The sequence below is a fragment of the Ranitomeya imitator genome, chromosome 1, assembly GCF_032444005.1.
Source record: "Ranitomeya imitator isolate aRanImi1 chromosome 1, aRanImi1.pri, whole genome shotgun sequence".
Taxonomy (NCBI): Eukaryota; Metazoa; Chordata; class Amphibia; order Anura; family Dendrobatidae; genus Ranitomeya; species Ranitomeya imitator.
Genome location: NC_091282.1, coordinates 226,797,093 through 226,823,311, shown reverse-complemented (window position 1 = coordinate 226,823,311; position 26,219 = coordinate 226,797,093). Strand labels below are relative to the sequence as shown.

General features: G+C 42.5%; 1 protein-coding gene across 1 annotated transcript in view; it reads right to left on the bottom strand.

Moving 5' to 3' along the window:
- The window catches only part of ZNRF3 (zinc and ring finger 3), a 163,628-nt gene that overhangs the window by 29,735 nt on the left and 107,674 nt on the right, over nucleotides 1-26,219 (bottom strand). The window contains exon 2 of the mRNA XM_069754424.1: nucleotides 22,485-22,610. Within this exon, the coding sequence (XP_069610525.1) occupies nucleotides 22,485-22,610 (126 nt within the window). The remainder of the gene's footprint in view (nucleotides 1-22,484; nucleotides 22,611-26,219) is intronic.

Here is a 26,219-nt window from a genome sequence, read left to right as displayed (position 1 = left end):
CCCAGCTTTCTCACATTGGGCCCTACATTATGCTGCAAAATTTGTTGGTAGTCTTCAGACTTCATAATGCCATGCACACGGTCAAGCAGTCCAGTGCCAGAGTCAGCAAAGCAACCCCAAAACATCAGGGAACCTCCGCCATGTTTGACTGTAGGGACCGTGTTCTTTTCTTTGAATGCCTCTTTTTTTCTCCTGTGAACTCTATGTTGATGCCTTTGCCCAAAAAGCTCTACTTTTGTCTCAGACATTCTTCCAAAACGTTTTAGGCTTTTTCAGGTAAGTTTTGGCAAACTCCAGCCTGGCTTTTTTATGTCTCGGGGTAAGAAGTGGGGTCTTCCTGGGTCTCCTACCATACAGTCCCTTTTCATTCAGACGCCGACGGATAGTACAGGTTGACACTGTTGTACCCTCGGGCTGCAGGGCAGCTTGAACTTGTTTGGATGTTAGTCGAGGTTCTTTATCCAACATCCGCACAATTTTGCGTTGAAATCTCTTGTCAATTTTTCTTTTCCGTCCACATCTAGGGAGGTTAGCCACAGTGCCATGGGCTTTAAACTTCTTGATGACACTGCGCACGGTAGACACAGGAACATTCAAGTCTTTGGAGATGGACTTGTAGCCTTGAGATTGCTCATGTTTCCTCACAATTTGGTTTCTCAAGTCCTCAGACAGTTCTTTGGTCTTCTTTCTTTTCTCCATGCTCAATGTGGACAGGACAGCGGTTGAGTAAACTTTAATCCATGTCAACTGGCTGCAAGTGTGATTTAGGTATTGCCAACACCTGTTAGGTGCCACAGGTAAGTTACAGGTGCTGTTAATTACCCAAATTAGAGAACCATCACATGATTTTTCTAACAGTGCCAATACTTTTGTCCACCCCCTTTTTTTATGTTTGGTGTGGAATTATATCCAATTTGGCTTTAGGACAATTCTTTTTGTGTTTTTTCATTTAAGACAAATTAAATGAAGATAATACCAAATAATTTGTGTTTGCAATCATTTTCAAAAAGAAATTGCAGGGGTGTCAATACTTTTGGCCATAACTGTACCGGTCTACCAATAATAATAAAAAAAATCAGGGCTACTTACACTGTATCCATCTGAAGCAAACCCTCAGCTGTGAGAATTATTAGGTATGTACAGGTGTTCAACCTTTGGTTCTAAATAAGACAGTTCCCATACACTGCCAACAAACATATCCTCAAAATGCTGAGGTATGAAAACATAAAAGGGTATTGAAATGTGCATAACCTTTTTTGTACAATGATCTAGATATACCAGATAACAAAAGCAATTTTATATTGAAAAGTGTCTCCAAGCATATTTCAGAGTATAACCAGGGCCATATTAGCCACTAGGCACTGGAAGGCGCGTGCCTAGAGCGGCAGGTTGTGGGGGCAGCGCTATCGTAAAGGAAAGAAAAAAAATATTTTCTTTTTGAACCTGCGTTTTATTAAGAGGATAGGTGGAATTCTAGGTGCCAGCGCACTGCAGGGACAGTGGAGCACTAATCAGCTCCCTGCCCAGACGGAAGAAAATACATCCTAGTGGTGGTACAGGGCCTGTAATGACGCCATGCTTATATGACTTGTGGGGGGGAGGGGGGCACTGAGTTTTGTCAGAGGTAATAAGGGAACAGAGTACATAGGGAGTGTAGTGTGTATGTGATGCAGGCTGTGCAGGGTATAGGGGGTATAGACTTATAGAGGGTTGTGTGGGCTGGAGGAGTGCAGACTGGGACAAAGGGGTGCAAGGGTGCGTGATAAAGGGGTAGATGAGATAGAGGGGGAAGGGTGCATGATAGAGGGGTACATGAGAGAGCGGGGAAGGGTGCATAACAGAGGGGGCAGGGTGCATGAAATAGAGGGTGGCAGGGTGTAGGAGATAGAGGGGAAAGGGTGCATGATTGAGGGGTGCATGAGACAAAGGGGTGCATGATAGAGGGGTACAGGGTGCATGAGAGAGGGATGAATGAGATAGAGGGGTACAGGGTGCATGAAATAGATGGGTGCAAGGGAGTGCAGGGTGCATGAGTTAGGCTACGTTCACATTAGCGTTCCGCTAATGTGCGTCGCTGTTGCGTCGGCGACGCAGCGGCGAAGCGCCCCTATGTTTAACATGGGGGACGCGTGCGTTTTTTTGGTTGCGTTTTCCGACACGTGCGTCGTTTCCGACGCTAGCGTCGGACGCAAGAAAATGCAACAAGTTGCATTTTTCGTGCGTCCGATTTTCGTCAAAAAACGACGCACGCGTCGCAAAACGCAGCGTTTTTGCGTGCGTTTGCGCGCGTTTTTTGTGCGTCGTGCGTTGCGTTGCCGTTGCGTCGCCGACGCACCGGCGCGCAACGCTAATGTGAACGTAGCCTCAGTGAGATAGAGGGGTGCAGACTAAGAAATGCATGGGGTACATGCTATGAGATAGAGGGGTGCAGACTAAGAAATGCATGGGGTACATGCTATGAGATAGAGGGGTGCAGACAGTGAATGGGGATACAGGCTGTGAGAGAGGAGTGCAGGCTATGTGGGATAGAGATGCACATGGGAATGCACTGTGTGTAGGATAGAGGGGTGCATCAGATAGAGCAGGGGTGTCAAACTGCATTCCTCGAGGGCCTCAAACTTGTTTTCAAGATTTCCTTAGCATTGCACAAGGTGCTGGAATCATTCTCTGCAGGTGATTAAATTATCACCTGTGCAGTACAAGGAAATCCTGAAAACATGACCTGTTTGCAGCCCTCGAGGAATGCAGTTTGACACCCCTGAGATAGAGGACTGCAGGGTATGTGGGATAGAGGGGTGAGTGTGTGTGGGATATGGTTGCGAAAAAAACACGGATATGTGAACTACCCCATATAGACTATAGTGGGCATGTGTTGTATCTGTGAAAACTACGAAGAGAACCTACATATGTAACACCGACGGCTGCATGAGGTGTTAGGCTGCCGTCACACTGTCAGTATTTGGTAAGTATTTTACATCAGTATTTGTAAGCCAAAACCAGGAGTGGGTGATAAATGCAGAAGTGGTGCATATGTTTCTATTATACTTTTCCTCTAATTGTTCCGCTCCTGGTTTTGGCTACAAATACTGAGGTAAAATACTGACCAAATACTGCTAGTGTTACCGAAGCCTTAGTCTGACTTAACCAATAGGGGGCGTGACTACTTAGACTATGGGCACACGTTCAGGATTTCTTGCAGAAATTTCCTGGGCAAAACCGGACATTTTCTGCAAGAAATCTGCATGAGTTTTTCTCGCGTTTTTGGTGCGGTTATTTTTGCGGATTTTTCCGGAGGTTCCAAATGCAAGAATATAGTGGGAAATCCGCTAAAAAATCCGCAAAATTAATGACCATGCTGCGTTTTTTACCGCGATGCTTTTTTTCGCGAAAAAAAACCCCGCATCATGTGCACAAAAATTGCGGAATGCATTCTAAATGATGGGATACATAAAGTATGCGTTTTTTTCATGTTTTTATAGCACTTTTATAGCGAAGACACGTGGAAAAAAAAAACGCGAAAAATCTGCAACGTGTGCACACAGCCTCAAAGTGCCTATGGAAGCATGAACACCAAATCCGGTCCCGAGTATATCACGTGTAAAATGCCGATATTTCAGCTTAAGACACAAGCCGTGGGTGATTAAGGACTTCTTTGAAACAAATGGCCAAGGACAGCTTCCCAGGGACCATGGTTACAATCGCAGAAGATACTTCAGTAAGAAACCCAGCAGCTTAGACAACACATAGCGGATGGAATGTAAAGACGAGCCAAGAGGGAAATAGGCCTTGTGTGATCACCCGCTGTTCTCCCACTGAGACGGCTCTCAAATTCTTCTCTTTTAAATTACTTTACTTTTTCCCTTTCATCCTAATCAAAGACATTCTATGAAATCCTCAAGCCATCTCAAAACATAAAGCTCTGAAGTGACACGAAAATCTGCTCCGTCTGCATTTTGAAAATAATAAAAATTCTAAGTAAGAAAACCACATTGCTAGGGCTTATCCCAAGTCTACTATCAGCGCTGGACGCCTGCCAGTTTACGGAATTTTCAATCATTTATTCTTGCACTTTTTTCTTCTATGATGTGTATAGCAAGTTAGACCACGATGTCTGTTATATAATAATATATACTTTCTGCATATGACAATTTGTAAGGCCTAATACATACAGTGCCTTGCGAAAGTATTCGGCCCCTGGAACTTTTCAACCTTTTCCCACAAATCATGCTTCAAACATAAAGATACCAAATGTAATTTTTGGTGAAGAATCAACAAGTGGAACAATTATGAAGTTGAAATAAATTTATTGGTTATTTTAAATTTTTATGGAATTTGAAAAACTGAATAGTGGGGCGTGCAATATTATTCGGCCCCTTTACTTTCAGTGCAGCAAACTCATTCCAGAAGTTCATTGTGGATCTCTGAATGATCCAATGTTGTCCTAAATGCCTAATGATGATAAATATAATCCACCTGTTTGAAGCATGATATGTGGGAAAAGGTTGAAAAATTTCAGTGGGCTGAATACTTTTGCAAGGCACTGTATCAGTGTTAAAACCGTACATTCAAAGAAAGCCTGTTAGCCCATTTTTACATATGGAAGTAATAGTATGGCTGTGTAAGTGCATGTGCCCCAATAAAGCACTTGGAAGAATCAGTCCGGGTGCACCGACACGCCCCCAGTGCACATCTGGACTGATTTGCATATGGCTTCACTAGATTTACGGCACTGCACATCTCTACAAATAAGGTACCATTATTATTGAATGACAAGTGCCAATACAGCCAAACTATTACTGCTATATATTAATACGTATTCACAAGTTCGCTTTCAGAGCTACTTTTAATGCCCTAGATACCTGCTTTGTAGCATCCAGGTCATTACATTATAAACATAAGTAAGAAAATATGCGGCACTCACCCCAAATTCTGCAGTGGAAAGCGTGAATTTTAATGGAAAACTTCAACAGATAAACATCCGTTACAACATAAGGTAAGCAGGAGGGTGCGGTGTTGGAGCTTGGACGACGGCCGTTTCGCACAGCAGGTGCTTCAACGGGTCCATCTGGACCCGTTGAAGCACCTGCTGTGCGAAACGGCCGTCGTCCAAGCTCCAACACCGCACCCTCCTGCTTACCTTATGTTGTAACGGATGTTTATCTGTTGAAGTTTTCCATTAAAATTCACGCTTTCCACTGCAGAATTTGGGGTGAGTGCCGCATATTTTCTTACTTATGAGTACAAATGAACTATTAGTTTTCAGCTGCTGAGCACCTCATACCCCGGAGTAAGCGTGACGCCTAATACTCTGGATCCCATCTCAAGTCCTGACTGCTGTATATGGTATCGTTCTAGTGCCGTCCCATTCTATAGCTTTATGTGGATTATCATTACATTATAAAGAAAGCCTGAATTACTCAGCTGTAATATGAATACATATATGCATGTGGCCCAGATAAATGATTCATTGGCAAAGATTCCAACCAGTGGTAAAAATGCAGATCAATCAATGCAACGGTGTCAGTTTTGAAGCAGAGATCTAGAGGTGGGGTCCGCAATCACATCGATCATATAGAAATTTTGGATTTATTGTCACTTCCAGTGTTTCAATAAGTAACACGCCAACGCGCCTGTCTAAATCAACATTTCTGTAGTTCAGTCGGAGATGCGGCAGACTTATGGCTGTCTACTAGTGATGAGTGCAAGTGCTCTTTACTCCAGTCTACCTAGGGTGCTTGGGTATGCACAGAGTATCACGGGTGCTCGAGTGACTTGATCAAGTCTCTGCGGCCTGTAATGCAGCGGTAGGACCATACGCAGTGAAACGGCAGTGACCCAAGCAAGTTCAAACAAAACGTTCCTTTATTGTGCTACTTCACACAGTCTATACAATACACGGCTTCTTCATACAGTCCACTGGAAATACATGGCTTTAGTTTGCAGTCAATAAAGAGGCCGAACTTCCCTTTGTCCAGTTTCCCTGGGCGAACGCACGACAGTACCAAGTCTCTGTACTCATGCAGTGCACTGCACTCTTTATCCTCCGGATTGCAGCCGGGTAAACATAAGACAGCCCAAGGCACAGGGTGTCAGTCCCCTTGGTTTCTCTTGCCCCTGTGTTGCTCCACACAGAAAGAGCTCTGCAGACAACTGCTCTGTCTGCTTCCAAGCTCAACACTGACACCTCCCCCTCTACTATAGGGCTTTTAATCAGTCACTGCTTCACCATTCTAATCACAGCCACACCTGTGACTGCCATACGCCTTCATGGCCTCACTACGCCTCCGTGCGCATTCTGGAGAGTACAAACAGTGGCCCCTAGCTGTAACGGGTCACTACCTCAGAGGCCGCATGTTTCGTGGCTGTTAGACAGCCACAGAACATGCAGGGATTGCCTGACAAAGATGGACAATCACCATGTTTTGTGGCTGTCTAACAGCCATGAGACATGCAACTGCGGGTACTCAAACATGTCAATTGAGCACCCGCAATACTCTGTGCATACCCGAGCACCCTAGGCACACTGAGTGTGCTCATAACTACTGTCTACCACCCAAAACTCTAATCTACTTACACCGGTAGTGGCTACAATAAATGACTAATTTCTATAAAAGGCACAAGGGTAATGAAAAACTACCCAGACATACAAAAGTAGTGATGTAATCCAACTCTAGTTACATTATATCAAATGTCAGATTTCTGGAGAAATTGCTTGAAAAGAAAAAAGCCCAGGCTACTTTATCTTTATGAAACTGACAAGAAAGACTAGGTGTCATATAAAAACAATAACAATTCAAATAAAAAACAAGAAAGCAGTTTGTATGTTCTCCACGTGTTAGTGTGGGTTTCCTCCAGGTTCTCCGGTTTCCTCCCACACTCCTAAGCATACTGATAGGGAATGTAGATTGTGAGCCCCCAATGTCTGTAAAGTGCTGTGGAATTAATGGCGCTATATAAGGCTACGTTCACATTAGCGTTTCCCGACGCAGCGTCGGGAAACGCAGCGGCGACGCATGCGTCATGCGACCCTATATTTAACATGGGGGACGCATGGACATGCGTTGTGCTGCGCTGTGCGACGAATGCGTTTTTTTTGCCGCAAGCGTCGGGCAAAGAAAACGCAACAAGTTGCATTTTTTTTGCGTCGAAATTTCGGCAAAAAAGGACGCATGCGTCGCAAAACGCAGCGTTTTAGCATGCGTTTTGGTGCGTTTTTATGTGAACGTAGCCATAGTGAGTAACAAAACAGTGACCTATCAGAGGTAAGACCAGTCATAACATATGACATATGATGCGCGGCTCGGGAGCTATCTGGAGGAATGCAGTAGTCCATTTATTCAGCTTACACACCAATGTATCCTTCATGGTGCGCAAGTAGTACAAAAGTGTTCCCAGACAATAAATTACATTTTCACTACTTCCTAGTGAAAAAGGGTGAGGGGGGCACATAGCTATGCCAGGAGATGTATGAATGGGAATAAAATGAATGTATCGCTATGGTTGACTGTGAATGAGTGAGAATTTGTTTGAAGCTTTCTTGGGGGACACCTCCGTATTATTTGGATAAACTCCCTCTAATCTCCCTTTCTTTTGCATATTCACAACTTGTGTGTGCAGGTGGTAATAACACTAGAGGCTTCTTAAGATACTGTAAAGACATGTAACTTAAGACTCTTTATTCTGCAAAAAAAAAAAAAACTAATCTGTTTTCTTTAGCCTGTATCTTGTGGACGGAATATTTACTTGTCTGTGGCTCTCCCGGTTACACCTGGGCCCTTACTCGGAGCCGCAGAGGACACCGGGACTTGTTTGACTAAACTACAATGCAAAACAATAAAGTCAATGGAACGTGCTTAGGTGATAGAAGGCAAACCATGCATGGGGCAGCAGTAAAAGGAGGCTTTTGTGAGGGGATGAAATCACAGAACCTTTCAGAACCATTTAGCGCACAGAAGAGAATGCGGTTAGACTACAAAAAAACTCAAAAATATTGGGGTTGCCGCAACGTCTTGTCTGAACGGGCACCCTGGTACTTGAATAAATTCCATAATTAAATCTGTAAATGTGAAGGCATAAAAATAGTACAAGTTGTTAATTGGCAAGTTTGGTTTTGGAACTAAATTCTGGAGATACTGAAGAATGAATAGTCCTACGAAGTGATGCTACATGGCCATGTATTTACCAGTCACACATGATTAGTGGTTTGTCATTAGCTCATTCATTGGCCATTAGGCCATGGAAAAAAAAAATAAACGCTTGCGCATAAATCAGGCTCTGCTCATTGACTGGACAAGTAAACATTAACTTATCTGATCCATTTTTTAACCAAACTTGCATCAGTCTCATAGGCTTTAAATTGGCGGACATCAAAGATCTACTGTGGCAGAAGGCCCTTATGGACATTGGATGGTTGACCAGTTCCAACAAATATCACCAGGTTTGGCTTACTTTACCCTAATATTTTTGGGCTCCATTCCAAGCTCCAAGGAGGCCACAGCTTGTTCAGACAGCAGCTATTTCTCTTGTATTCACAGAAAAAAGCCATGAAAACTATCAGATTTGCTAAAACAGAAATGTCTGATATCTTCTTGGTTAATGTCGCGGCAAAAAAGTATCAGCAGAACAGCTCACACACATTAGCTAGTTGGCCAGGCCCAATGAAATCAGCAGGTTCAGCAGTTTAATGTGTATGGCCACATTAGCGGCTCTTTGAAAAATAGATTAATCACTTTCATAGAGCTCTGCTCAGATTTGGTAGACAAGAGACTATTCGTATTTCAATTTACAAAGTTTCTTCTTAATAATTACTCTGTGGTCATACCAAATTTCATCATGTTAGGTTTTATGTTGCTACATATCAGTAGCCTTAGGGTACCGTCACACAGTGGCATTTTGATCGCTACGACGGCACGATTCGTGACGTTCCAGCGATATAGTTACGATCTCGCAGTGTCTGACACGCTCCTGCGATCAGGGACCCCGCTGAGAATCGTACGTCGTAGCAGATCGTTTGAAACTTTCTTTCGTCGTCTAGTGTCCCGCTGTGGCGGCATGGTGTAACAAAGGTGTGCACGATATTGTATACGATGTGCGCATAGTAACCAACGGCTTCTACATCGCAAATACGTCATGAAATTATCGCTCCAGCGTCATACATTGCAAAGTGTGACAGCAGTCTACGACGCTGGAGCGATATTGTTACGATGCTGGAGTGTCACGGATCGTGCCGTCGTAGCGATCAAAATGCCACTGTGTGACGGTACCCTTATACTTTCTGCTGATACATATAATTACTGAAAAGTGACTTAAGAGTCATTTATCAAAGTATTTTACATTGGTCTTGAATTCTCATGGAGCACCCACTTGGGTTCGCTCATCCCACACAATGTCTGCCAAAAGAACCAGGGGCTTTTTGTAATAGCAGTCAACTTTATTTGTACAGTAAGCACTAGAGAGAGAATTCCCACAGTATGTATGTAGTTAGCAAGGTCAACCCAACTGTGTATTGTAATATTGTACATATCCACGGTCAAGCATTGAGGATAACCCCTACCAAAAACTTTGTAAGTAGATGGAATGGTTTAAAGATGGCACTTAACTTAGTGGTTGTTATTTTCACGTCTATTGCCCTAAAACAATTGACAGATATAATTACCCATATTAAAAAAAAATGTGTATAGGGTACAACAATATTTCTAAGACCATGGAAGAACTCTTGTCATTTTGTCCCTATTTGATGGAACGTTTTAATGCAGAGGTGTCAAACTGCATTCCTCGAGGGCCGCAAACAGGTCATGTTTTCAGGATTTCCTTGTATTGCACAAGGTGCTGGAATTATTCTGTGCAGGTGATTAAATTACCACCTGTGCAATACAAGGAAATCCTGAAAACATGACCTGTTTGCAGCCCTCGAGGAATGCAGTTTGACACCTCTGTTTTAATGTGCATCCAAACAAACAATAATGAATATACAGAGGACTAAGCTGTATAGCGTCCCCCCAACATATTATCATTATTATTTATTGTTATGGCGCCATTTATTCCATGGCGCTTTACATGTAAGGAGGGGTATACATAATAAAAACAAGTACAATAATCTTAAACAATACAAGTCATAACTGGTACAGGAGGAATGAGGACCCTGCCCGCGAGGGCTCACAATCTACAAGGGATGGGTGAGAATACAGTAGGCGAGGATAGAACATATTACATGGACACTCACCACAAGGATAGTTTTCATTGTAAAACTGATTCACAAGTTAATTAGTCCTCTTCTTAGCCCATACAAATAAATAGTCACCGAACCCACTGATTTCGGTCAGTACTGCGGACCCCCCACCAATTCCAGGGTTAAGCCAATAGTTTTAATTCGAATAAAGGTCCCTTTAACAGTTCTCAAATTGCCGTATGTATATCTATAGAAAGGATCTTCAAATATGTATAATCTTTACCCATATAAAAAAAATACAAAAATACTTTAACTCTATAAATTATAAAATACTACAAATTATAAAATACTACAAATTTTTTTGTGTGACTTGAAGATGAAAAATAATGATTGCACCTAAGTCTTTACTAAAATATGATCTGTACAGTCTTTATTCTGTTTAGATCCAGCAGGATGGCACATGTCCAAAGATTCATGTGTTTATTCCAAATGACCAGACTTCAATAGGCAGCAATCATTTTTCAAATCAACTTCAAAAGGACCTTATCAAGACATAAAAAAAATCTCTTAATCTTCTCAGATACTGCTGAGGTCTAGTGAGGATTAGCAGTCTAACTTTTTAGATCTTGGGTTAATGCATTGGGAAGAAAACATGTAAGGAAAGATCGAGAATAATTTGCAGTGATTAAAATAATATATACTAACTATGTGGATTCTACACCGTACACAATACTTTTATTAACCCACTGAAAAATAATACAAATACAACTAACAGTATATTATTTTAAAGCCATACAACCAATTTCTATTGATTAGTTCATAATGCTTCAGGTGATATTCCAGAGACCCTCAACGCCTAGCAAAATCGATCGACCGTAATCCAATATGTATCAGGACCTTCTCCCCGCCTGCAAAAGTCTCTGCAAATACGTGGCTGTATGTAAAGTAAACGGTAGATATTTATTTGTGCAGGCAATAAAAATACATACGTTGCTGTCAAAATGGACCTTCTTCAGTAACACAGACTGCACAGGTAAAAGGAAATCAGAAGCATCAGAACAAGTGACGGGCAGCAGCAACTGCAGCCTGTTGCTTTTGATTTCATTTTACCTATGCAATCTTTGTTACTGAAGAAGGTCCATTTTAGGACTGAAATTTCTTTTTTATTGCCTGCACAAATAAATACCTACCAGGTTGAAATCATACAGACAGTGGATTGGGCAGCATGTATCAGCAGTCAGGTTCACTTTAGTTCTTCTGAGGGTTAGCTTTTCCCAGTAGATCTCTTTTTAGAGATCCAGGGAAGCAGAGCCAGAGGTATCTACTGGCTGGTTACATCTGCCTTAGGCCAGGGTCACAATTGCGAGTGCAATGTGAGAAAGTTGTGCGAGTCTCTCGCATCAATACCCGGTTCTGCCGCCGCCACTCAGGACCCGAGCGTTCAGCTGCATAAAAATACATGCAGCCGCACACTCCAGTGCCAAGTGCCGGCAGCAGTGCCAGGTATTGATGCGCGAGTTTCTTGCATTGCACTCGCAAGTGTGACCCCGGCCTTACGCTGTGACTGATGGAAGTCATTTGTATGGACCCATCCTAATGTGTAAAACCACTTAAGAACCCATACATGTTAGAAAACCAACATTTATCTCTCCCGGCTACACCATACCTAGGAACTCTTGACTCGGCCAAGCGCTCCTGTGTTTTCTATGAGAGAGGTACTGCCAGACTCCTGCAAGTGGCTCCTCCCAGAGAAGAAAAAAAAATGGAACGCTGTCTGAAATTCAGCAGGCCAGATCCATCAGTCTCCTGACACTATCTATGGGGAAGAGTCAGAAAGCTCCCATACACATTAGCCTGTTGGCCATTCCTGCTAATGTCAGCAAATTTGGCTAAGTCTAATATGTATTGGTGCCTTAAGGCCATGTTCACACGTTCCTGATTTCCCTGCTGTTTTTTCTGCACTAAAAACCGCAGCTCTAGTTCTAACTGTAGTGGGGAACAGAAAAAAAATCTTTATTTTATTATTGTTACTACCTATGGGGGCGATAAAGGGGAGGGGGGGGTCATTTACTTTTTTTTTTTATTTTGATCACTGTGAGGTTGTCACAGTGATCAAAACGTGCCTGGAACGAATCTGCCGGCCGGCAGATTCGGCGGGCGCACTGCGCATGCGCCCGCCATTTTGGAAGATGGCGGCGCCCAGGGAGAAGACGGACGGACACCGGGAGGCCCGGTAAGTATAAGGGGGGGAGATGAGGGCACGGGGGGGGGGCGTCGGAGCACGGGGGATGGCATCGGAGCATGGGGGGGTGGGATTGGGGCACGGGGGGACAGCCACACTCCGCCCACGCACTTCCTGCTGCAGCGGTTCTGCACCACAAACCGCAGAAAACCCGCAGATATTTTTTTCATCTGCGGGTTTTACTGCGGGTTTGACCTCACAATGGAGGTCTATGGGTGCAGAACCGCTGCAGTTCCGCACAAAGAAGTGACATGGTCCTTCTTTTTTACCGCAGCTATTCAGCGCGGCTTTTTTAGTCAATTTCCGCATCATGTGCACAGCGGTTCCTGTTTTCCATAGGGTACATTGTACTGTACCCTGCATGGAAAACAGCTGCGGACCCACAGCTGCAAAATCGCGGCGGTTCCGCAGTAAAAACCGCACTGTGTGAACATGGCCTAAGATTTTATTGCTTACATTAAAAATGTTCCAACAATGTTACATTACAGAATTATTCTCCACTTTTTTTTCCCCCTCAATAAAATTTTCGACTTCACTGCGCGCACGTGAAGAAACAGCGCGCAATCTGCGCTATTAGCCTTGTCATCGGTGGGGGCGGCCATCTTCCTGGGGCCGCGCGTGCGCAGATGGAGTGCTCTGCTTCACGGGGCTTCAGGAAAATGGCCGCGGGATGCCGCACGTGCGCAGATGGAGATCGCGGCGGCCATTTTCCCAAAGCAGAGTTTGCATCTCGGCTTCAGGAAAATGGCCGCCGCGATCTCCATCTGCGCACGCGCGGCATCCCGCGGCCATTTTCCTGAAGCCCCGTGAAGCAGAGCACTCCATCTGCGCACGCGCGGCCCCAGGAAGATGGCCGCCCCCACCGATGACAAGGCTAATAGCGCAGATCGCGCGCTGTTTCTTCACGTGCGCGCAGTGGATTCGGCACTTGGACATGCGCACACCACTACGCCACCAACGGAAAGCTGGGGAAGAAACAGCGATGTCACCACTCCCACCTGACCTGACCAGCCTGATTGACAGGCGAAAACGGCGACTTTGGTAATGTATTTTGCAGCATAGGTGGGGAATCAGGGTACACTACATACACTATTGTAACGCACCGCGCAGGCCCTATTTAACAGTATTTTTATCTCAATCTGAAAAAACGGGGTGACAGGTTCCCTTTAAATAAAAATAGTATGGGATGGTGTCCACTTGTAAATGCACACAATAGTAATTATTATTACTACACACCTATATAATCCAGGTACAGGTACTCTCGCTGGAACAGCAGCATTAATGTATATAACTCTACATGAAGAATGTCAGCTTCTGTGTATTTCATAGAAAGAAGGCGTCTGAAATATTAAAAGACTCTCTTAGATGTGTAGCCGGCTAGGAGGTTATTTGAGGCCTAGGACGTATTAGATTACACAGAGCCCTTAGGCCTTAGGTTTCTCACACTGCCTGATAACTATTTATGTGCGGGAGAGATACAGGACAGACTGACGATCCCTTTCCTTCCTCAGCACGCTTTTTTATCTTGCTCTGTCCTTCATGGCCTGACCTTTTGTACTATACAATGCAAAGGAGCTCCAGTTATACAGACTGCAACCATGATAAAAGAGAAATGAAAAAAATAACATTTCACAGTGAATCATACCTATATGAAAATATATGTAAATATTTATGGACTGTTAAACCTATAATACAAAAATCTACATTACTCATTCAGGGTGGCCATAAATATTAAGCTGGCCATAAAGATAGCGGTCAAAAGAACGTTCATTTGGCAGACCGCAATCTCTTCTGACTTCCCCATACATATCTGTGTTGGGCTCGGCCAAGTGTTCAGGTGTTCTCAATGAAAGGAGTGACAGAAAAACGACCGGCACATCCAAACTAGTGTGAATAGGTGCATACAGGAGCAGCTACCTCCATATACAAGAAAGGTTGCACTCTATCGTGCCAAAGCATGTCTAAGATGAAATACATGAAATATGAATAGCAAAACGGCTTTTGAACATTAGGAAAAATATTTGAGAGACGCTTTGCACAGAATTTGGCCAAATAGTGTGAGCTCATCAACCACTGTCAAGGTGGTCTCAATAATCTGATGGGTCCCTGACCTCCCTGTCCAAATGTGAACACTTACCGAAGGCCAATGTCTGCATGCTTGGGTGAATGTGGACACCTCTCTCAGTAAAGCCTACATATGGGTTGGCCGGAACCAAGTGTGATTAGATGTAATTAAAAACCACATGGTGAAGGGAGGAGTGCTCAGTCAGTAAGCTACTTCACCCAAGCATACAGACATTCGCCTTCGGTAAGTGTCCACATTTGGACAGGGAGCTCAGGGACCCATCAGATTATTGAGACCACCTTGACGATGGTTGATGGGCTCACACTATTTGGCCAAATTCTGTGCAAAGCGTGTCTCAAATATTTTTCCTATTGCTCAATGAAAGGAGAGTAGAAAGCCTTTTCTTCTTGAAATCAACAGTCATTGAAATCTCAAAGGCCCGATACAGACGTCATGTGTCGAGAGAGAATCGGTAGGCACTCATACACATCAGAAGGTTGGCAAGTCCTGCCTAAATTAGTAGGTTCAGACAACTTGTATCTAATATGTATTGGCGGCCCTTAGATCAGCTTTTTTGTAAGGCTAGGTTCAGATTGCGTTAGTGCAATCCGTTTAGCGCCTAGCACTAGCGGACTGCGCTAACGCAATGTGTTGTAAAGGGGTCGCGTTAAATGTCCCCACTCTCGCAGATCCCCGATCTGCGAGAGCAGGGAACGGACCTCGGGCGCGCCGCGGACGCTGCAAGCAGCGTCCGAGGCGCGTCACAAAACACCGGCACATCGCTAGCGCGTGCCGAAAATGGCACGCGCTAGCGATGCGCGTTCCCATTGCTGCCAATGGGCGCGCTAACGGACGCGCTAACGGACGCGTTGCACGGCGTTAATTTCGCCGTGCAACGCTGTTCGTTAGCGCGGTCCCATTAACGCAATCTGAACCTAGCCTAAGAGTTACTGTACATATACAGAAGTGCACTGGGGTCAACTGGACATGCATTTGTTCTGTATTTATAGAGTGGAGAAAGCCGTTGTCAGACACCTTCAGTGGCAGCTTATCTCTAGAGAGGTTGAAAGGAGTAAAATTGGCCAATTCTTCTCCCCATTGACATCATGTGATGGGAATGAGTCCAAATGTCCCCATACATATTGGATGGTCCGGCTGTCTTTAATGTATGTGGCGGACCTTTACTACTACTACTACTACTATAGACTTCACCTTAAAATCTATCCTAATATCATTAACGTCATTCTCCATCACTGGAGAACTGTACCATTAACCAGAGTTACAGGACTACAGCTTGTACGATATATGCGCTCTATCAGCACTGACCAGATAGTGGGAATAGTAACATGCACTGGTTATTTTATAAGTGTATTTCCATGAGGAATAACAGAGGAACACAACAATAAAGCGTTCTAAGAAAAGATGCTTAAGCATTGCCATTTCATGCAGAATACAAGAATTTATAAGAACAGACTTGCCAGAAGATCTAACAGGTCCCCTTTAACCAATGCAAGACAGCTTGTACAATTATCACGTCCAATACTCAGACTGGATTAAAATGCTTACTTTATTAATCCATATTAAAGCTTGACGCCAATCAAAACAAACACTCAGGTGTAAATGCAGCTAATCCTAATATCACAATCACAAAGTAAGCCGAGGTATATGGATTGGCTTGGTGGAGCTACTTACTCTGACAGAACCTAGTTACAACACCTCTCCATATCTCAACTCCCTGTACCTAATTTCAGAAAAAAAACATAAGAAAAGTTACAAATTAAATTCACTACCCCTGAAATTTTTAAATTTTAAGTACGGTAGACCTTAACCGTCTCTAATTTCATCAGACTTTGCAAAAATTACCAGTAGTTGCACAGAAACTTGGTAATATATAATAATAACTAATAATCTTTACTTATATAGCGCCAACATATTCCGCAGCGCTTTACAGTTTAACAGTTTCAAACACAAAAGTCATAAGTAACAACGTTAACAATACAATAATTATATCTTATAAGACGAATATTTTTCTCTCTCCATTTATATATATATATATATATATATATATATAAAAAAAAAAAAAGTGCTGTATATCCCATACTCATTGCCCGTAAAGTTGAAAATTCACTTACAAATCTGACAAGAAAGACTGTCAGCTTCCTGAGGAATAAGTAAAAGTTTAATGAGAGGGGAAGGATGAGTAGAGTGAGAGAAAAAGGCAGAGAGACATGCACAGACTGTGCTATTACGTACTGATAAATTGTATATTTTACCTCAGAGAGGAATTCACAGCTACACTGATCAGTACTGCTCTATTATGTCCTCCATGATGCTTCTGAACATGTGTTACAGAAAGACACGGTTATGTAGAAAACTACTACGGTACTTTTCACCCACTAGCTCAGAAACCAATACAAATTAAAGAAGCATGCAGATGGAAAAAATGGTAAAAACATACACTGTATTATGTAAAAGTGATTCTCACTAAATTTGAATATACCGTAATCAAAAAGTCAATTTTTTTAAGTTTTTAAACACAAAAAGTGTAACTTGTATATTATATAGTCATTACAAAAAAAGAGTGATCTATTCCAAGAGTTTATTTCGGTTAATGTTGATGATTATGGCTTACAGCCAATGAAAACCCAAAAGTCATCATTACCATAATTAACAAAAAACACCTGCAACAGCTTCCTAAGCATTTCAAAAAAGGTCCCTTAGGTTTCAGACACTCCACAAGGAGGGAAAGCCACAAAAGGTCATTGCTAAAGCTGGCTATTCAGAGTGCTGTATCCAAGCGTATTAATGGAAAGTTAAGTGGAAGGAAAAAATGTGATAGAAAAAGGTGCAAAAGCAATCAGGATAACCTCAGCCCTGAAAAGATTGTTAAGAAAAGGCCATTCAAAAATTTGTCATCTGCTGGTGTAGGTCCACTGTGTTTCATCAAGACCAAAGTCAGCGCAGCAGTCTACCAGGAAATTTTAGAGCACTTCATGATTCCCTCTGCCGACAAGCTTTTTGGAGATGGAAATTTCATTCTCCAACAGGACTTGGCACCTGTCCACACTGCCAAAAGTACCAGTACCTGGTTTATAAACAGCAGTATCACTGTGCTTGATTGGCCACAAACTCGCCTGACCTTAACCCCATGGAGACTCTATGGGGTATTGTCAAGAGGAAGATGAGACACCAGACCCAACAATGCAGATGAGCTGAAGGCTGCTATCAAAGCAACCTGGGCTTCCATAACACCTCAGCAGTGCCACAGGCTGATCGCCTCCATACCATGCTGCATTGATGCTGTAATTGATGCAAAAGGAGCCCCGACCAAGTATTGAGTGCATTTAGTGAACATACATTTCAGTAGGCCAACATTTCAGATTTTAAAATCATTTTTCAAGCTGGTGTTATAAAGTATTCTAATTTACTGAGATAATGACTTTTGGGTTTTCATTGGCTGTAAGCCATAATCATCAACATTAACTGAAATAACTTGAAATAGATCACTCTGTACTGACTCTATATAATATATGAGTTTCACTTTGTTATTGAAGAACTTAAATAAATTAACTTTTTGATGATATTCTTATTTAGTGAGAAGCACTTGTATATAATGGAAGAAACAATGTTACTCCTCATGTAATCACACGAGAGAATATTCTAAAATTCACATTGTACAGTTTCACCAACCCTTTACAATAGGTAAACTTTACATGTTAATGGGGTGGTTAGGCAAGATTACTGCAGACTGAAAAAGCAAACATTGTATATTCTGAAGTTTCGTATTTTCTTCCATACTTTATACTTTCGTACATTTGGTAGATTAATGAAAAATATATGACAATGAGAAATAGATGCAAGTCTATGGGTGCAGAAACGCTGCAGTTCCGCACAAAAGAAGTGACATGCTGCGGTAGAAAAAAAGCTGCGTTTCGGTGCGGCTTTTTCCGCAGCATGTGCACAACAAGTCTGAGGCTCCCATAGACTTACATAACGTCTTATCCGAGCATGCTCTGGTCTTCTGGGAGTGATCATATATTATGTTTGAGTCTCAGCAGCTGCATAATCTGCGGCTCTTAGACAGCTGCAACACATGCAGGGATGGCCTGTTTGTTAGGGAATCCCCACATGTGTTAAGGCTGTCTAACATCCGCAAATCATGCAGCCGTGGGGACTCGAATAAAATATATGAGCACTCCCAGATGCACGGATAACACTCGAGCGTGCAGAGATAAGACATTATCTGAGCAAGTTCGCTCATCGCTAGTTATAATGCATTAAGAGAGTAACAATATATTTTAACATGTAGTTTCAGTCATGGATGAAAGCGGCCATCCTTGAAATTGTTCCAGAAAATGTATTATTTCTCACATAAAATTATTACAATTACACCTGTTTATTTCCTTTGTGTGTATTGGAACAACACAAAAAAATGCAAATTGGACATATTTCACATAAAACCCCCAAAAATGGGCAGGAGAAAATTGTTGGCACCCACAACTTAATATTTGGTTGTACACCCACTGGAATAAATAACTGCAATCAATTGCTTCCTATAACCTCAACAAGCTTCTTTCACCTTTTAACTGGAGTTTTGGACCACTCTTCTTTTGCAAACTGCTCCAGGTCTCACATTTGAAGGGTGCCTTCTCCCAGCAGCAATTTAAAGAGCTCTCCACAGGTGTTCAAAGGGATTTAGATCTGGCCACTTCATAACTCTCCAGCGCTTTGTTTCCATCCATTTCTGGGTGCTTCTTGAAGCATGCTTAGGGTCATTGTCCTGCTGGAAGACCCATGACCTAGGACGCAAACCCAGCTTTCTGACAATGGACACTACATTGTAACACAAAATCCTGCAAGACAGCTTGAATTTCTTTGAAACTTGATTGGCGTTGCTTATCCACCATCTGGACTATCTTGCATTGCAACCTTTCATCAATTTTTCTCTGCCGTCCACGTCCAGGGAGAAAAGTTATAGGGTCTAGGGTTGTAAACTTCTTGATTATGTTGCACACCATGGACAAAGGAACACGAGGATCTCAGGAGGTGGTCTTTTAACCTTGAGGTTGTTGAGAATCAAAATTGTTGAAAAATTATCAAGTCCTCAGACAGTTCTCTTTTCCTCTTTCTGCTCTCCATGCTTAGTGTGGCACACAGACACCCAATGCAAAGATTGAGTCAACTTATTTTTTTATAGGGTTTCAGGTGTGATTTTCATATTGCCTATACCTGTTACTACAGGTGAGTTTGATATGCAAACAAAGGAAACAAACATGTGTATAACAAAACATGTGTAACTGCAATAATTTTCTGGGAGAAATACTTCATTTTCTGGAAAAATTTCAAGGGTGAAAACACTTTCAGCCATGACTGTAAAAGACTCAACTGACAAATCACATACATAAAATCATAGACCTAAATATAGTAAAACATATGTTTAACCTTACGCCTTGGTTATACCTTTAAAGCAGACCCTGGACACTCAGTCACTTAAAAGGTTATTTTACAAATAATTTTATGCTTCGTGAAATAAAGCACTATGACAAGCAGAGAACACGCTGAAGATTATTGTATGGCCTGCTCACCAGCAGGAGTCCCTCCTCGCTTCTGATGAGAAGGATAATGAGCACAGAAATGGGGAGCTAAAACATTAGTATATACATGTAAAATCTCGGTACAAAAAAAAACTTTAATGAGTATTTACATTTTGGCACAGTGTTGTATGTCAAGCCACATGGGTTCACTGAACAGTGTGGATTTACCTCATTCAATACATTTCTAGCGTCTCCACAAGAAAAATTAACATGCTGCTGTCTTGAAAGACACACCGCATGTCAGTCTCCACAGGTGATCTGCAGGCGACTATGGACACAGTGGATATGGGATTTCTAGAAATCCCATCCACTGTGCTCGAACTGTAAGACGCTGCGTTTTTGATGCAGCGAAAATGCACAGCTTCGAAAACTGACCAAAAGCTCATTGTGGGCACACAGCCTTTGAGACTTGATTTGAGCAAAAAACATACCGTAAGTCACAGAGTTTTAAATTATACATTTGAGTATGAAAACTGCATATATAATGTCTCTACAAAACCGTTCACTCATTTATAAAACATACCGCAACAACTATGCCCTCCAATCTGATGGCAGCTTTTTCCACCACTGTTCCATCAATCATATTGTATAATTTGCAGGACATTATATCTCAATCCTATTCAAGCTTTTAACTAAAGCTGTTAACATTTACAGAGATTTCCTAAGCTTGGAACTAGATAAAAGCCGACAGAGGTTACAATGTCCAGAGAGGATGAATATGCAATAAAGATAAGTGCTCCAGAGATGGCATCATCACATATATTTCCAGCGGCGTTCCTGGGTGCGTATCTTTCAGATTCCCGCCGTCTCAGACACACCTGAGAGAATACTTGGGGGAGGTTGTGTGGTTACATATATAAACACTCAATTCCTCTTTGACAAGTCTGGACATCGCTTGTCTTTTAGAATAGGCAATAGGAACATGGAGGGCCTCTCGACCCCCTCTCTCCGTGTTCCCACCCACCGCTGCTTACTGAACATCAAAGGCTTGATAACTCTGTAGAGGCAGGTGTCCTGGCTTCAGGGTGAAGCAAGAGAAGAAAAGAAGACATGAGCAGGATTCTCAACTGCAACTGTACATATTATATCTACACCCGCATAGAAGCTTCTAGGTAAAGCATCGAACCCACCAACCATTGCGAGACAAGATTTCACAAGGGATAACTCCTTACTATATGATGACTCATGTAAATGTAATATTCATATCTACATGATATGTAATGGCCCTTTTACAACACGTGATAATCGGCCATCTAACACAAGTATGAAATCACCCGACAAACAAGCAAGACACCCGTTTGTCAGGTGAGCATCACATCATCACATTATCAGCACCACATCGCCCCGAGCACTGTACATGGGGACAGAACCATCTCATTAGCCATCATTTTGTCCCATGGAAACAGGATAGAAAAACAGCCCTGGAAAACTATTATTGGCGCTTATTGCTGGCCGTGTAAATTGGACACAAAATATATACGGTACTTCTCATCGATTTCCATTTATAGCAAAAAATAAACCTCAAAATGTGTATTTCTGCAAGCCCTATTCAGATTACTGGTCTGTTACTAATTACTAATGATACACCACTCCTGCAAATGATGGGATGTCAATGCACAGAAAACTTAAGAGCAAGCAGTCATGTATTGCCTACAGCGAGTCATGACAAAAAAAAAAAAAAGAAAAAAAAAAACAAAGTGTCTTTTTTTTTTTTAGAATTAAGGACATTTTCAATCTGCAATGTAACAAGCAATGCTTTCAGTCTATCACTCCTTCGGAAAGAATATATAAATCATAGGCTAAAACATTGCTCTACAACACAGGCCTCTAAAATGCACAAAAAAAAAATACAAAAGTTTTAGAATGGTAACTACACAGAAAGAAACTAGCTCAATATTTTTTAGTCTTGGCTAAACTCCCATAAAAACCCAGAGGGAAGTAAGCGGAAAAGGCATGAACATCAGATTTAATTGATTAAAGGAGTGATGAAACCAAAAATAAATGTTATTCCCTGCCAAAAGTCTAACACCAGCGTAATTACATATGAAAAATAGTGTGTGCTTCTTCTTCAGTACAAAAATGATGTGAGTGTACATGCACACATATAATGCTGAAAATAGACAGAGATTGGGTTTAGGGTCATTCTAGTGCAGTGTTCCCCCAACTCCAGTCCTCAAGCAGATCAGCAGATCATATTTTCAGGATTCCCTTAGTAATGTACAGGTGATAGACCGGACTGGAGTTGGGGAACACTGCTCTAGGGATTACATAAAAAAGTCTCAACTAGCAATTTCCTATTACAATGTAAGCAAACAGCAGTTAGGACAGCCTCTTGTCTGTCAAAGCACAGCGAACAGAGTTACCGGCTAATTGACAAATAAAGTACTGTTCACGCTGGCATTGCGGCTTCCTTACCTTTCCCAACACAGTCAGACATGGTTTTGGATCCATTTCAGGCTGCTCAAGTTTCACCACTCCAACCCAGCCATACTCGTACAAATCTTCCTCGTCGTTGTTATTGCAAAGTCCCAAAGGATGCATCTATAATAAAGGATGAGGGCAAAATTAGCAAGTGAAAAACCATAAATATTACAAATATTCTGTTCTTCAGATAACAATCAAAAAACAAAGCTAAGTGCCCAATTACACTGGCTGATAATCTGAAACGAGGACGCATCGTTACCAATTGTTGGGCAAATTCAGGTCAGACCAATAAAGAGCAAAAAGCTCAATTGTTGGTTGAAATGGATTGTAAGCTTGCTTAGGAGTTGTCTCGGCAACATTCCATAATCTCTCCCAATTATATATGCAATGGTGTCCAAGTGTCTAAAAATACTGACGATCACAGTCTTCCTTTACAGCGTGGAGCGGCAACATCGACTGCGTGGAGCGGCAACATCGACTGCGTGGAGCGGCAACATCGACTGCGTGGAGCGGCAACATCGACTGCGTGGAGCGGCAACATCGACTGCGGGGAGCGGCAACATCGACTGCGGGGAGCGGCAACATCGACTGCGGGGAGCGGCAACATCGACTGCGGGGAGCGGCAACATCGACTGCGTGGAGCGGCAACATCGACTGCGTGGAGCGGCAGCAGATACTGCGTGGAGCGGCAGCAGATACTGCGTGGAGCGGCAGCAGATACTGCGTGGAGCGGCAGCAGATACTGCGTGGAGCGGTAACTAATACTACGCGGAGCGGTAACTAGAGTTCAGCGGCAACATCGACTGCGTGGAGCGGCAACATCGACTGCGTGGAGCGGCAGCAGATACTGCGTGGAGCAGTAACTAGAGTTCAGCGGCAACATCGACTGCGTGGAGCGGCAAAATCGACTGCGTGGAGCGGCAACAGATACTGCGTGGAGTGGCAACAGATACTGCGTGGAGCGGCAACAGATACTGCGTGGAGCGGCAACAGATACTGCGTGGAGCGGCAACAGATACTGCGTGGAGCGGTAACAGATACTACGCAGAGTGGTAACTAGAGTTCAGCGAATTTGTTCGGATTCGGTTCGGAATACAATCGGCAGCAAATATTGTTTTTGTAATATTCATCGAACACGGCCAAACGTCATTAGAGTCAATGGGAGTATAAATTACCGAATGTGTTCGCAATCGAAGATCAAACATACATTCAGCACGAATATGGTACAAATATTACATGAATATGGTAAATTCAGATTTGGCGACCAATTCCAAACAAATTTGCTCAATTCTAGCAGTAACATCTACTGTGTGGAGCAGGAGCATCTACTGCGTGGAGCGGCAGCATATACTGCGTGGAGCGGTAACTAGAGTTGAGCGAATTTGTTTGGATTTGGTTCGGAATACAATCGGCAGCAAATATTGTTTTTGTAATATTCATCAAACACAGCCGAATGTCATTAGAGTCAATGGGAGTAGAAATTACCGAATGTGTTCGCAATCAAACATCAAACATACATTCAGCACGAATAGGGTACAAATATGACTGCGTGGAGCGGCAACATCTACTGCGTGGAGCGGTAACTAGAGTTGAGAAAATTTGTTTATATTCGGTTCTGAATACAATCGGCAGTAAATATTGTTTTTGTAATATTCTTCGAACACATCTGAACGTCATTAGAGTCAATGGGAGTAGAAATTACCGAATGTGTTCGCAATCGATCATCAAAAAAAAAAAATTCAGCATTCAGATTCGGCGACCAATTCCAAACAAATTCGCTCACTTCTAGAGGTAACATCTATTGCGTGGACCTCCTGTTTCAACATAGAGCTTAGAAGGATTCAGGTAAACGGTTTTTAATCACGTGATGTCATAGACAAAGGAAAACAGAAGAATTAGCTGGGTACAAAGGCAAAATGAGCAATTGTAAGTACACGGTGCTGTATAATATGATGACTGCAATATATAAAGATGATAAAACTTTGATTGTAGTGTTACTTTATTCCTCCATTAACCCCTGCAGCTAATCACTGTCCACCAGAAAAGCAGTGATTATACTGATAAATATAAGACTGTGTTCACACTTCGCAGACGTTGAGCATGGTTTTTTTTTTGCTGTGAAAGTTTATTCCGCAGTTACTATGACATGAAAATGCAGCCTAAAGGAGATGAATTAATTTAATGAATTGATAGATTGTTGGAATACTAGAAAAAAAAAGAGAAAATAAAATGTGAAGGAATTAATTTTAGTCGTTGTACGAGTCTAAGTAGCGATCATCTCCACATATGCAGCAAGGATTATTAATTATTTTGTTAATAACGCTATTAGGCTTAACGTAAAAAGTTATTTTCTTCTTCACCAATATTTAGGGGAAGAGATGTGCAAGATCAAAAAAAGAAAAAAAGGGAGAAGGGTGGGCAATCTTAAAGGGGCCTCTGAAGTTTCTTTGAAATGTTTGAGCCTTTAATCCGATTATCTTGATAAAGACAAAACAAAGGGGGGAAAAAAAGAGAGTTTTGTGCATTGGGACGTTGGCAGGGAGAGTGCACAGGGTGAGGAACAGAAACCGAGGCAAATTATTGTCCTCAAATCTTTCTCATGGGTCACAAATTTGTATGACAAGTTCCACTTTCATTTAAAATCTCCTTTATCCCCCAGTTATCAGCACAGACAGCTCTGCTATTGATCCAAGCATTCTCACCATATCAGCATCCCAATAGAAATTATACATAAACTCAGATATTTCCAATAGCAATTATTACTATGAACTCATTAAAGAGAGCGCCATGCACTGACCTATGCATCATTCACGTAGACCATGTCTAAATCCGCAAGTTCCAACTATCATGTGAGCATGTTCTTACCAAAATATGACACTATGCATCGAAAAGTCATTTGTTTTCTTTTAATTTTAGATCCATTAAATTAAACCTATAAAAGACACATTATATAAAGTACTTAAGGCGGAAGTGGACAAAATATTGTAGAGTCTAGAACTTAAGGTACCGTCACATTAAGCGACGCTGCAGCGATCTAGACAACGATGCCGATCGCTGCAGGGTCGTTGTGTGGTCGCTGGAGAGCTGTCACACAGACAGCGCTCCAGCAACCAACGATCCCGAAGTCCCCGGGTAACCAGGGTAAACATCGGGTTACTAAGCGCAGGGCCACGCTTAGTAACCCGATGTTTACCCTGGTTACCATTGTAAAAGTAAAAAAACCCAAACACTACATACTTACATTCCTGTCATGTCCCCGGCGTCCGCTTCCCTGCACTGTGTAAGCGCTGGCCGGAAAAGCAGAGCGGTGACGTCACCGCTGTGCTTTGCTTTCCGGCCGGTGCTGACACTGGGGGACGCAGGGAAGCTGACGCTGAGGAAGTGACAGGAATGTAAGTATGTAGTGTTTGTTTTTTTTTACTTTTACAATGGTAACCAGGGTAAACATCGGGTTACTAAGCGCGGCCGTGCGCTTAGCAACCCGAGGTTTACCCTGGTTACCAGTGAAGACATCGCTGAATCAGCGTCACACACGCAGATTCAGCGATGTCAGCGGGCGATCCAGCGACGAAATAAAGTCCTGGACTTTCCCCAGCGACTAACGATCTCCCAACAGGGGCCTAATCGTTGGTCGCTGTCACGCATAACGATTTCGTTAACGATATCTTTATGTGTGACGGTACCTTTAGTAAAATTACTCCAGGAACCAACCTAAGCAGGACAAAA